At 31.6% G+C, this 12,711-nt stretch overlaps 1 protein-coding gene across 1 annotated transcript; it reads right to left on the bottom strand.

The window, feature by feature from the left end:
• Nucleotides 1–1,244: 1,244 nt before the first annotated feature.
• Nucleotides 1,245–10,819, bottom strand: LOC105772679 (metacaspase-9). Its single transcript, XM_012594085.2, has 3 exons — nt 10,737–10,819; nt 2,272–2,681; nt 1,245–2,177 (listed from the first exon to the last, which is right to left on the bottom strand). Exons 2-3 carry the CDS (start codon nt 2,621–2,623, stop codon nt 1,498–1,500), a joined length of 1,032 nt encoding a protein of 343 aa, XP_012449539.2. The 5' UTR covers nt 2,624–2,681; nt 10,737–10,819; the 3' UTR covers nt 1,245–1,497.
• Between the last annotated feature and the right edge of the window lie 1,892 nt (nt 10,820–12,711).

Below are 12,711 nucleotides of genomic sequence, written 5' to 3' on the forward strand. Positions count from 1 at the left end.
CTCTATAAAAATAAGGATTTTGTGATATTTTTCCTCTTAAATGATTTTATTTATATTTTAATTATATTATTTATATTTTATATTAGTTATTATTGATTTAGAGAATAATTGGAGAAAAAAAAGAGCTTAAAGTTTATTTTTGACACGTTTTGCGGGTTGGACTTTCAATATTTACAATACAGTTTAAGTATTTTGGTAATAACTTAAGCTACAGATTTTAGTTTTGGGCTCATAATATACAAATTTGAAGAAAATTGACATAACTAACTAAATTTGTTTCGCGGATGAAGCCCAAAAACATCAAGAAGACATCAAAAAATGTCCTGGAAGTTTGACCGAAAAATTGCCAAAATATCTTGAAAACTTTTGCTTTATATAATTAATGGTACTTTTGTACTTTCTCTATTATATTATTTTTCTCTATAAATGGACATTATTAGGTTAAGACGAGGGGAGACCTAGACCTAGGTGTTCTTAGTTTTATTTTGTTTTTTTAGTTTGTGGCTTTTTAAACTCTCCATCTAGTCGAAGGTTTTATCAGATTTTGATTTAATAAATTTGTGAGACTTAATTTTTGCTTTAATTTTTCTTTGTTCTTTGGTATTCATGCATTTTTTGTTTTAATTACAACTTTTCAGGTTTATTGAATGTTCAGTCGGTATTTGATAGCTTAGAATGACTGTTTTGTCAATTAGAATTCTTAAATCCATAATTGTATAATTCATTCTAATACTAGTGACAAACTACATAATTCCCTTATGTCGCAATTTATATTTATGTGGTGTGAATGTGTGATATAGCTAAAATGAATCTCGCTAGGATGAGTTTGTTAGTTAGAATTTGGACTCTCTCGTTCTTAATACTGCCGATAAGTTAAATCTAGGGCGTTGAGTTACAGGGTTATTTATCGATTAGGAAATAATTTCAAACGAGTTTTCTCTTGGCTATCGAACAATGAGAGATGGGTTGCATTACACTGAGTCAACAACTAGAACTAATTTATTAAAGGTATTGAAGTTATTTTTGCATTGATGATCAAATCTTTGAATCAAACAAAGATTTTACTTCTAGCTAGAGTTTCTTCTCATTAATTTTCTTTTCTGTTGTTTTATAATTTATTTTTACTTTGTTTTAATTTTAAAATCTTTTTATATTTTTCATGTAAGTTTTTGTTTTTATAAATCTCTACATCCTTGCATTACTTCAATACAACACCAAAAGAACCAAATGGCAAACACTATAACTAAAAATCTTGCAAAAGAGGCCGTTTTATTTTATCATAAAATTATACATGAGATAGCCATACATGGCGATTACATAAGCTTGAAGGCCTTAAAACACAGACATACGATAGTAATTAATAAGCAAACACACACACAGACGCAGTAATGAAGGCTAACTTCAACTTCGTAGTAGTGCACACCGATGGAGCACATTATTATTTAGTTTACAGTTTCGACCTCTAGTGATCGAAAACCCTGGTTCAAAGCCGGCAGCTTATGCACCCGTAGTGGTGTTGGGTTGGTGGCCAAGAAAAGCTGCATCAGCATTCCCATCACTGCAATAAAGGCAAGGGTGCTGCTGCCCAATTCCTAGCTTTATTATTTCATTCCTAGCCTTCACCACAAGCTGTCTATTGGTTAATGCACCTAATTCGCTCTCCTTGATGACCTTCAGAACTGAATAGGTAAAGGCCCCAAACGCCTTTCCTCCGGTTTTCTCACTCGCTGGCATATCAATTGAAAGCTCATTGGCTTGGCACCCACTTAACAGAATTCCCTCATCCTCCGTCAGTGACCTCAAATTCAAAATATCACGCTCATAATGGGGTAGGAATTTGAGACTCACATTGTTCCCAAAGATTGTGGTCAAAAGAGAGCTAATACCCGTCATATTATCTGTTCCAGTGTTGATGGCATTCCCAAGTGCTCTTGTGGGAAATAAGTCTTGTGTCGCGATTATGACGTTGGCCGCTGTTTGTAGGCACTGGAATAAGGTTGCTAAGGAAATGCCCCTAGTCTTGTAATCAACAGGTGGTGCTATACCCCTTAGAGTACTATGGGGTCCAATTTGTTCTTTACTTTTATCAATCAGACCACCACTGTGGCAGGAATCCGAAACGATTGTGAAGCTTGATCCACTTGGTAGTAGCTGAATCAATTGCCCCAAGTCCACGTCTGCACAACCATCGCAACCACAATATGATATAAATAACAGTTTGCTTAGATTGAGAGTATTTTAATAATTTAATTTACCGAGTTGATTACGTACCAAAAATGGGATTGAGATCACAAGGCACAATTGCTTCACCCTCGTTGGGAGGCTGGTGGGGGTCAATGCGGTGCACAAGTCCATGTCCACTAAAGTGGAAAAGCAGGACATCTCCTTCTTTAGCCGCGACCACCATCTTCTTGAGTGCAGCCATAATGTTTGCACGTGTAGGCTTATACGTGGACTCTGGTTCATCAGTTAGGAGCTCAACATTTTCGGAATCAAAGCCAAACCTGCTCACGATCATTTCTCTCATGGCTTTCGCATCGTTTACGCATCCGCTCAACTTGTTGATGGTGTTGGGGTAGTTGCATCCGACCAGAACGGCTCTCTTCTTACATTCGGTGGCCATCTTGCTTCTGTTTTGGGTCGCTTGTCTTGTCTTGTGCTTCGGACGTTGCACTAAACACCTATATATATGCACACATACACACTGTAGTTTACACTATGCTCACTGACCATACTCTAATAAATAATACATCATGTTGGTAGGTACAACTGTTTTCTTTTATTTTTTGTTTAGAAAAAAAAGGGGCTTTTTTTTATAAAAACAACCCAAAAATAATTAATTATTTAAATGACTTATTTTTTTGATAAAAACCTGAAATCTATGGAAAAAGTTGGTGGAGCCAAAGTGTTTGGCGCCACCAACATGTCACGTTAGCAATTTATATTAAAAAATTAAATTTTTAGTAGAGCCGCCACTTGTATAAATACTATGAAAATATTATGATTTTTGAAAGAGTGGGGATAGACAATTTTACCTTTTTCTAATTCGAAGACACTAGCCTGTTCTACTTATTTGCCTATTAAAACAGCCTAAATTTTTTATTTTTTTTCATTCGTTACTTTTTCTGATTCTTTGTCCTTTTGATTTTTTTTCTTTTAAGTTTTTTATTTATTTACTTTTTAAGTTTTTTGATTTGTCCCTTATATATTTTATTTATTTGTTTATTATTGGTTTTATAAAATCTCAAATGTGTATTTTAAATGTTTTATAATATTACTTTTAAAATTTTTAAATATATTTTCTATATTTAAATATTTTTTAAAATTTTAAATATTTTTTAAAATTATAAAATATTTAAAATATATTATTTTTAATGATATGACCTTTCAAATTTATTATTTGTTTTATAATATTTTAAATGTATATTTAAAATTTTTAAATATATTTTTAAAATTTTAAATATATATTTTTAAATTATTTTTAAAGATATTCAAACGTTTTTTAATTCTATTTAAAATTTAAAAATAATATGTGTTTTAGAATGGCTTCACCACTTTATTACAAGTGTCATTTTTAAAATATGTTTTTTAAAATATAAATATTTAATATTTAATATTTTATTTTGGTGGAGCCATTCTTTATGGCTCCACCTCTTGGTTCTCTAGCATATATAGAATGGTAAAATTGTTGTGTTTAGTAGGAGAGTTCAAAAATTCTATTAAAGATTAATAATAAGGTGTTTTTGGTTTACGTTCTCTTTTATGGCGAAATTGTAGAAGATGATGTTGGTTGTGTATTTCAAGGTCGGCAAAGGGTAGGGTTGCGATTCAAAAAACTGTAAAGCTGGCAGAAATGAAAAGGAAGATTAGTGCAAAAATAGCTATTTGTTGTGGAAGGGCAATGTCCAGATTATTTTACAAGTTTCCAATCTCTACAGATCCGTTCAAATCTTTCCACTGCAACGTCAGTGAAATAACATCCGTTGCCTTCAGTCTTAACGCAAGGGTGATAAGACTAGTGTCTGCAATCCACTCCACTGTAACTTCAGGGAGATAGGATTTGTGGTTTCACCGATCTGTTTTCTAGGGAACATGACCTGTAGAATCCTTTTTATGGGCCTATTTATGCCTAGTGATTAGGATGTTATGATCGGAATGAATTAAAATCTCCTAATCAAATATGCATGCATGAATACAAAATGTCATGAAAATAATCCCCTAATGTTTGAGTTGTTATTGTTCATTGTTCATTAAGGATTTATTACCAACACATCAGAACGCCATCTTGTTCGGCTGGTAAAACTCATATCTTACTTAACCAGATTGCGTCCACTATAATCTTCAAGGTTCAATCCATTGTAATATTCAAGGTTCAATGCACTGTGCTTTTAGGACATAAAATTTAAACTATCTTCCTCCCACTGTAATTTAGGAATATAAGATCTGGCTCTTTCTCAATCCTCTCATCCTACAATTCAAGGATACAAGATCTGAATCTCTTTGGTCTCTTACACTTTCTTAGAGTGTCATACCAAATGTTTATGCACAATTGTAGAACTTTCTTCTCCAAGAAAACATATTCTTATCACTGGGTGATCATTGCTTGTTTGTTCATTGAAGCTTTGTCACCAACACGGCATCTTGTCATTTTGTTCAATCAACATTTTGACAACAAAATTTGAAGGGATAGTCTTAATTTAGACTTTTCCTTCTTAGATATTTCAACCTTTAAACTTGGTGCGTTCTAAACAATAGTTATGTTTTAGGTTCTTGTATTATTTAGAAACTTCTAGAGTAATATGCAAAACTTCCTTTGAGAAAGTATTATTAGTCCATTAATCATCATTCCAATGCCACATGCTTGCAAAAGATCATATCAATGGATAAAAATAGAATTGATTTGGGAGCACGGCTCGAAATGAATAAATTATCGAAGATAGTAAAATAAAAGAGGAATTAAGTGGGAACATGTATCTTGAAAAAGAATGAAGTATTCTAAGAACAACAAATTCAATATAAATAGTATGAAGACTAGATGCCCCAAATATCGTAGCTTGAGTTTCTCTGTACAAACTTTCTAAAGACCATTCCGAGTTTGACATGTGTTTAGGAGATCTACAGTACTTTGTCGCTGCCCCAATATGTCGCCTACCCTTTCCTGTTGATTCAGGTATAAGAAGATCATCACATGCCCCAATTTGATCAAAATTTCAGCTGTTCTGATCACCTCATGTCCCATTCTAATAAAAGATTTAAGCTGCCCTTTTCCAGTTTTCAACTCAAATCCCCTTTGGTCTCAAGGCGCCCTTTGCAGATTTTTACCTTGGCCTCTCCTTTTTCTTTTTTCTTTTTTCTTTTTTATTATTATTTTTTTATGACTCAAAGCGCCCTTTGTGGGTTTTCACCTTGATCTCTCTTTTTTTTTTTTAGAACTTAAGGCGCCCTTTGTGGGTTTTCACCTTAGTCCTTTTTAGGACTCAAAGCGCCCTTTGCGAGTTTTTGCCTTTGTCCCTTCTCTTTTTTTCAAGTGAAGTGTGTCTTGATTGAGTCTAAGTTTACAAGATTTGGCAAGTTTTTACCATCCATCTTACTCAAAATCAAAGCTCCTCCGGAAAAGGCCTTCTTTACAACATAAGGTCTTTCCCAATTTGGCATCCATTTCCCTCTAAAATCTTTTTGTAGAGGGAGAATCCTCTTCAACATTAGGTCGCCCTCATTGTAACACCCCTAACCCGTGACCGTCGTTGGATTGGGTTTATGAGGCATTACCGAACCAAAAGCTTAATTCTAATTTTAATTAATAAATGGTAAATCCAAAATAAAATGAATCATGCACTATGTTATATATATATATAGCATAGCAAAATCAAATATAAAATTCAAGTAAACCAAATTTGCATGCTTAACAATCAAGTGGAATACATAGACTATCCATTCAAATATAGTAAAGGTGTACATTTATCGATTTGAATAAAATTGATATTTCACTATATTTATTCAAATATATAATCTTACCATTTCCAAGAAACATTATATATATTCATTAAGATAATATAACACTCACTCAAATTTCATAGTCAACCACACTTTTTGGAATTAAACATGAACCAAATAATCTATCTCAGTATATACAATATTTCCTATTACCTATTTAATAAATCTCAAAATCTTATTCAAATATTACATAAATTAATCAAATACAATTACAACTTGAATAACAAATTATGTCCTTATACTAATAAATATAATAAATAACATGAATTTAACCTTTAACCAAATATACATGGCTTATAATAAAATCATATGATCAAACTAATTTGTCCTATTTAAAACCAAATGCAAACCCATGCATAGCAAATTTTCTTTACTAAATAATTAAATTGAAGTGGCCAAAGTAATACCAATTCGTCTAGCGCATAATATGCCTAAATTAAATCTAACATCAATCTAACCAAATTGATCATGTAACACCCCTTACCCGTATCCAACACCGGAATAGGGTACGAGGCATTACCAAAACACATACACTTGTAAACGTATTTAACCGAGTTATAAAATTTCATCTAAATAAAAACTTTCAAAATAATTAACATGTTTCTATAACTTTTCACAATATATCCTCAAAATATTATAATCATAATAATTAGGGCCTACGAGACCCGGTACATACTCATACAATTCAATGCTTCATTTCCATTTCATTTAATTCGCAATTTCTCATGCTCACAATTTAGATCATATCACTAGCAATTTCCATTTAATTCACGTACAATTCAATGTCACTAAGTTTAACACTAATACGTATTTACCATTTAACTCAACGTTTATCGATTATATCATTCAATAACACATTTATGAAATTCTTAATTTTGCAATGAAAATATCACTTTAGCTTAAATAACAACATCATCCCGGTATAAATACACTACCACTTATTCATTTACTTTAATTCATTTGGGCCCATTTGTCACTTACCATCCTTAATCAAATTAGGGAACGGTTACGGAAAATTGAGTACTTCACTTTCACTTTGACATATGACCTCTTATCACTTGTCCTTGATCGATAAGTGTAGCTAGGCTACCACTTATCACTTTGCCACTTGATCGAGATAAGTGTAGTGAAGCTACCACTTATCACTTTATCATTTGATCGATAAGTGTAGCCACTTATCACTTTGTCTCTTGATCAGATAAGTGTAACCACTTATCACTTTGTTTCTTGATCAGATAAGTGTAGCCACTTATCACTTTGTCTCTTGATCAGATAAGTTTAGCACTTATCACTTTGTCACTTGATTAGATAAGTGTAACCACTTATCACTTTGTCACTTGATCAGATAAGTGTAGCTAAAACTACCACTTATCACTTTGTCACTTGATCAGAAGTACTCAAATCCATGTTCCACTTAATTTGATCATTTATTCGATTTTCACATTTTTATTTTATTCTCATTTCAACAATAAATACATTTCATCATACATTGTATAATTCATGAAATTAACATTTAATCATTAAATTTCAGCCATATGAACTTACTATTTCATTATCTTCCACACTTGTTTCCTATGCACATTACACAAGATATAAACATATCATTCAACCATAGTTGCAAGCTAGTGTATTGAAACATAACTCTTTTTGGAACTAATCACATGATAAACCATTCATGACATTATTTCATGCCAAATCATATACCGAATATACCATACACACATGCTATGAAACTTTATTTTCACACATGAGCTTAAACCATGTCCAATAATGCACAAATTTAAGCATCATTTCTATTTCATCATCTATCAATTATAATCAAACATATGACCAATTATACACAAATCATTCATATATTTCTCAATTTTCCTCCTCCTCCTCTCCATTCCACATCCTTAATGTGTATAACACACTTAAACAACATTAACCATAATTTCAATATTCACTAACATGTATATTCAAAGCTGTTTATCCGAGTCAGAGTCACTAAATTATTTTTACCCAGAGCTACAGAGCTCCAAATTAAGATCCGTTAATTTTCCCTGAAACTAGACTCACATATATTCATAGCATAAAGTTTTCAGAATTTTTGGTTGAGCCAAATAATACAGTTTATTCTTTAAAGTTTCCCCTGTTTCGCTGTCTGACAGTTTCGACCACTCTTCACTAAAAATTAATTATCTCATTGTACAGAATTCGGATGATGTTTTAGCTTGTTTCTTCTAAAAATAGACTCATTAAGGATTCTAACCATATAAACTATAACTCATAATCATTTTTTTACAGTTTTTAATGATTTTCCAAAGTCAGAACAGGGGAACCCGAATTCATTCTGACCTTGTCTCACAAAATCTATTATATCTCATGATTTACAATTCCATTGCTCACATCATTTCTTTTATAAGAAACTAGACTCAATAAGCTTTAGTTTCATATTTTATTCATCCTCTAATTCAATCTCTACAATTTTGGTGATTTTCAAAGTTACACTACTGCTGCTGTCCAAAACTGCTTTAGTGCAAAATGTTGATTTCCATTTTGCCCCAAATTTCACAGTTTATACAATTCGGTCCTTTCTCAATTAACCCTCAATTAATCTAATTTTCTCTATTATTGCTTTACTAGGCATTATAAGTTGTTACACAACTATTGAAATTCAGAATTTCCACATATAACTCTATCTTCAAACTCTTTTACTATTAGGTCCCAAACATTCACTTTCTATTCAATTCTTTCAATAAAATCAGCATATGAACAATTTAAAGCTCTAATTTCATGCTAAATCATCATATACTTCCAGCACATATTCATATCAACTTTCAACTTCTTTCATAAAATCAAAACTAATGAATTTAACAAGTGGGCCTAGTTGTAAAAGTCATAAAAATACAAAAATTTCAAGAGATAGTCAAGAATTGAACTTACTTGTAATAAAATATGAAGAACCAGCTTGAAGAAGCCCTTCCATGGTGTTTTAGCTGATGAGAATTCAGAAAAATGAAGAGAAATCTAGATAATTCCACTTTGGTCCTAACTTTATTAAGCAAATTTTGCAATATTCCAATTTTACCCTTAATTCTCTTTACTTTCTGCTGATTTCATGCCCTGCCGTCCAGCCCAAATAGGCCTTGGGTCTATTTACCTTTTAAGCCCTCTTCCTTTTATCATTTAAGCTATTTAATTATTTCCTATAATTTTGCATTTGTTACAATTTAGTCCTTTTGTTCAATTAATTATCGAACTTTAAAATTTCTTAACGAAACTTTAATACTAACTTTTAACACTCCATAAATATTTATAAAATATTTATGGCTCGGTTTAAAATCCCGAGGTCTTGATACCTCATTTTGATTCTAATTATTTTAATATTTATTTCTAGTGCACTATTCACTATTTCAAAAATTTTCCTAACTTCACATTTAACTTATACTTACTAAATTAATAATATTTTCTACCCATTTGTCGAATTTAGTGATCTCGAATCACCGTTCCGACACCTCTGAAAATTCAAGCCATTACATTTTTTTTTTCGTCGGATTTGTGGTCCCGAAACCACTGTTCCGACTAGGCCTAAAATCGGGCTATTACAGATCATCCAATACCAAAGCATATAAATCATATCATTTACCTGTTTAAATACATATAATTGAACTATCTATATAAATGCATGCGCATAAATGCTCATGCTTAAACCATTTCCAAAATATATATTTCATTACATTACCTTACAAAACTAAGCATTTCATTACCAGTTATATATATATATATATATATATATATATATATATATATCCATATTATTATATGCTATAAAATAAATATCAAATTATAACTATCGGCAATTACATTAATTAATCAAACATATACACCTATAATATCATTTAACATCAATTCCCATGAATTAAACATACCATTTGCAATTTCATATCCAAACAAATCACACATAACATTCACATATATAATACCATCCATAAAATGCTTAATCATAATCAAAATATGCCTAAACCATAATTCACCCAAACCGATCACAACAATCTAATTAAGCCATTTTCGCATGGCTTTAATTTATACATTTAGCATATGTAAGTCGAATTTTTACTACTAGAATACAAGTATATTCATCATCATCATCATATATATATATCACAATTATGATAATAAGCCAAAATCACTCATAATTTCAAACATATTTACACATTATAGACTTACTAAATAATCTTGAATCATCAATTCAATATAAAACTTACCTTAATTTCTTAACATGGTAATAATACATACCTGAAATTTTAAATTTGTTTTCACATTTGTTCTTAAATTAACGATGCCCGTTGAGCCGTTCTGCATTGAAAATGATATGCAAATAGTCGGAAAGCTCGTACAATGCCAACGTCCTAGACGTGGTCTTACATGTATTTACAAATTGATGTCACTGTGCAAGACAAGGTCTTACACGTAAACACAAGTCGATGCCAACATCCCAGACGTGGTCTTACACGTAATCACAAGTCGATGTCAACGTCCCAGACGTGGTCTTACAGAAAATCACATATTGGAAATCCTATCTATTCCTAAGGCTCGTACGGGGCTTCTGATTATTGAACCTAATCAAATCAAACTCAAAAATACATATTTCTAGCTTAATCATATTCGGCCATCATCAAATAAAATTCATAAAATTGAATTTATTATGTGACCTATGTATATAATTAAATTTAACAACATTTATATGCTTACAGACTTACCTCGGATGTCGTTGAATAATAAATCGGCTACTCGACCACTTTTGTCTTTCCCCGATCCAAATCCGATTTCTTTAATTCTTGATCTAAACATATTTAAATTAAGCTTATTTAAACACGATTCTATTCAATTTAGCCTAAAAACACATGAATGGGCAAATTACAATTTTACCCCTAACATTTCCCACTTTTTACAATTTAACCCTTTTTGCTCAAAACACAAAATACACCAAATTTGACTACACTCTTTAAGGGTCGAATATTCCTAGTGTCCATACAACTCCATATTTTTCATTTATTTAGCATTTGACCCCTCAATTTACGCTTTTCTTAATTTAGTCCTTAATACACATTTTTATCAAAAAAATTACTAATTAAAACATGAAAATCTAACCACATATATTTATTTTCCATCATCTAAAAACAAAAACAACAAGTTCTCTTCAATGGCATCTTACAAAATACACAACAAATACAAAATTCAAGCATGGGCTTTGTAGTACTCGAAACAACGATATTAAAACATAAAAATTATAAAAATCGAAACAAAATCTAACCTTAATTAAGACTTGTAATTGCCGAATGTTCAAAGCTTTTTCTTTCTTTATTTCTTTTGTAGTTTCGGTGAAAACAAAGATGAACAATAGCATGGTTTTCTTATTTTATGTTTTATTTTATTAACATATAATAATAAGAAACTATTATGTTACCAAAATAACCTTTAATAAAGAATATACAAAACATATAATATAAGGTCATTCTTGACCATTGCCATCCACTAACTTATATAATGTGCTAATTGCATCATAGTATAAAGACAACAACAATTAGACACTTTCATATTTAACCACTAAATTTTCATTTTACGCGATTAAGCCCTTTTTCTCAAATTAAGCACTCAAACAATAAAATTAATTCACGAAACTTTCACACATGTAAATTCACACATAATAAATACAGAATAAAAATATTAAAATATTTTTTAGACTCGGATGTGTGGTCCCGAAACCACTGTTCCGATTAGGGTCAAAATCGGGTTGTTACAACTCTCTCCCTTTAGGGATTTTCGTCCTTGAAAATCTTACGGGTGAATAGGTGTGGGTAACGTTCTTTCATTGCATCCTCTGGCTCCCAGGTTGCTTCCTCAACTCTGTGTTTATGTCACAGTACTTTGACTAACGGAATTTTCTTATTTCGTAATTCTTTAACCTCACGAGCCAGAATACTAATCGGTTCTTTTTCATATGACATATCAGACTTAATTTCAATCTCGGTAGGACTAATCACATGCAAAGGACCGGATCTATACCTACGAAGCATCGAAACATGGAATACATTGTGAATCTTTTCTAACTCAGGTGGCAGCAGCAATCAATAAGCAACTGGCTCGACACGCTCTATAATCTCATACGGTCCAATGAATCTCAGACTCAATTTGACTTTACGACTGAATTTGAGTATTTTCTTCCACGATGGTACTTTTAAAAAAACTTTATCTCCAATCTGAAACTCTATATATTTTCTTTTCAAGTCTGCATATGATTTTTGACGATCCGATGATGTTTTCAGATTATCGCGAATCACTTTCACTTTCTATTCAGTTTCTTTAATCAAATCGACCCCGTGTATCTTATTTTCACTGAATTCAGTCCAATACAATGGTGTACGACATTTACGACCGTATAAAGGCTCGTAAGGTTGCATTTTGATACTAGATTGAAAGCTATTATTATATGACAATTCAATCAAAGGTAAATATTGTTCCCACGTACCTTCAAACTCAAGAATGCAACATCTCAACATATCCTCAAGTATCTGAATGATTCGTTCAACTGTTTCTGGATGGAAAGCTGTGCCAAAATGTAGTTTCGCACCTAAAGCATCTTGTAGTTTCTTTTAAAACCGCGATGTGAACCTCGGGTCTCTGTCCGAAACAATAGAAATAGGCACACCATGCAACCTCACAATTTGAGAAATG

This window comes from Gossypium raimondii, chromosome 6 (assembly GCF_025698545.1).
Source record: "Gossypium raimondii isolate GPD5lz chromosome 6, ASM2569854v1, whole genome shotgun sequence".
In the NCBI taxonomy this organism is placed as follows: domain Eukaryota; kingdom Viridiplantae; phylum Streptophyta; class Magnoliopsida; order Malvales; family Malvaceae; genus Gossypium; species Gossypium raimondii.

What these genes read in the sequence shown, in the direction of transcription:
- LOC105772679 (XM_012594085.2), bottom strand. Translation starts at nt 2,623, where the DNA reads ATGGCCACCGAATGTAAGAAGAGAGCCGTTCTGGTCGGATGCAACTAC. An exon ending in TGATCTCAATCCCATTTTTG is followed by an intron (nt 2,178 to 2,271) that starts GTACGTAATCAA and finishes ATGGTTGTGCAG; the next exon opens with ACGTGGACTTGGGGCAATTG.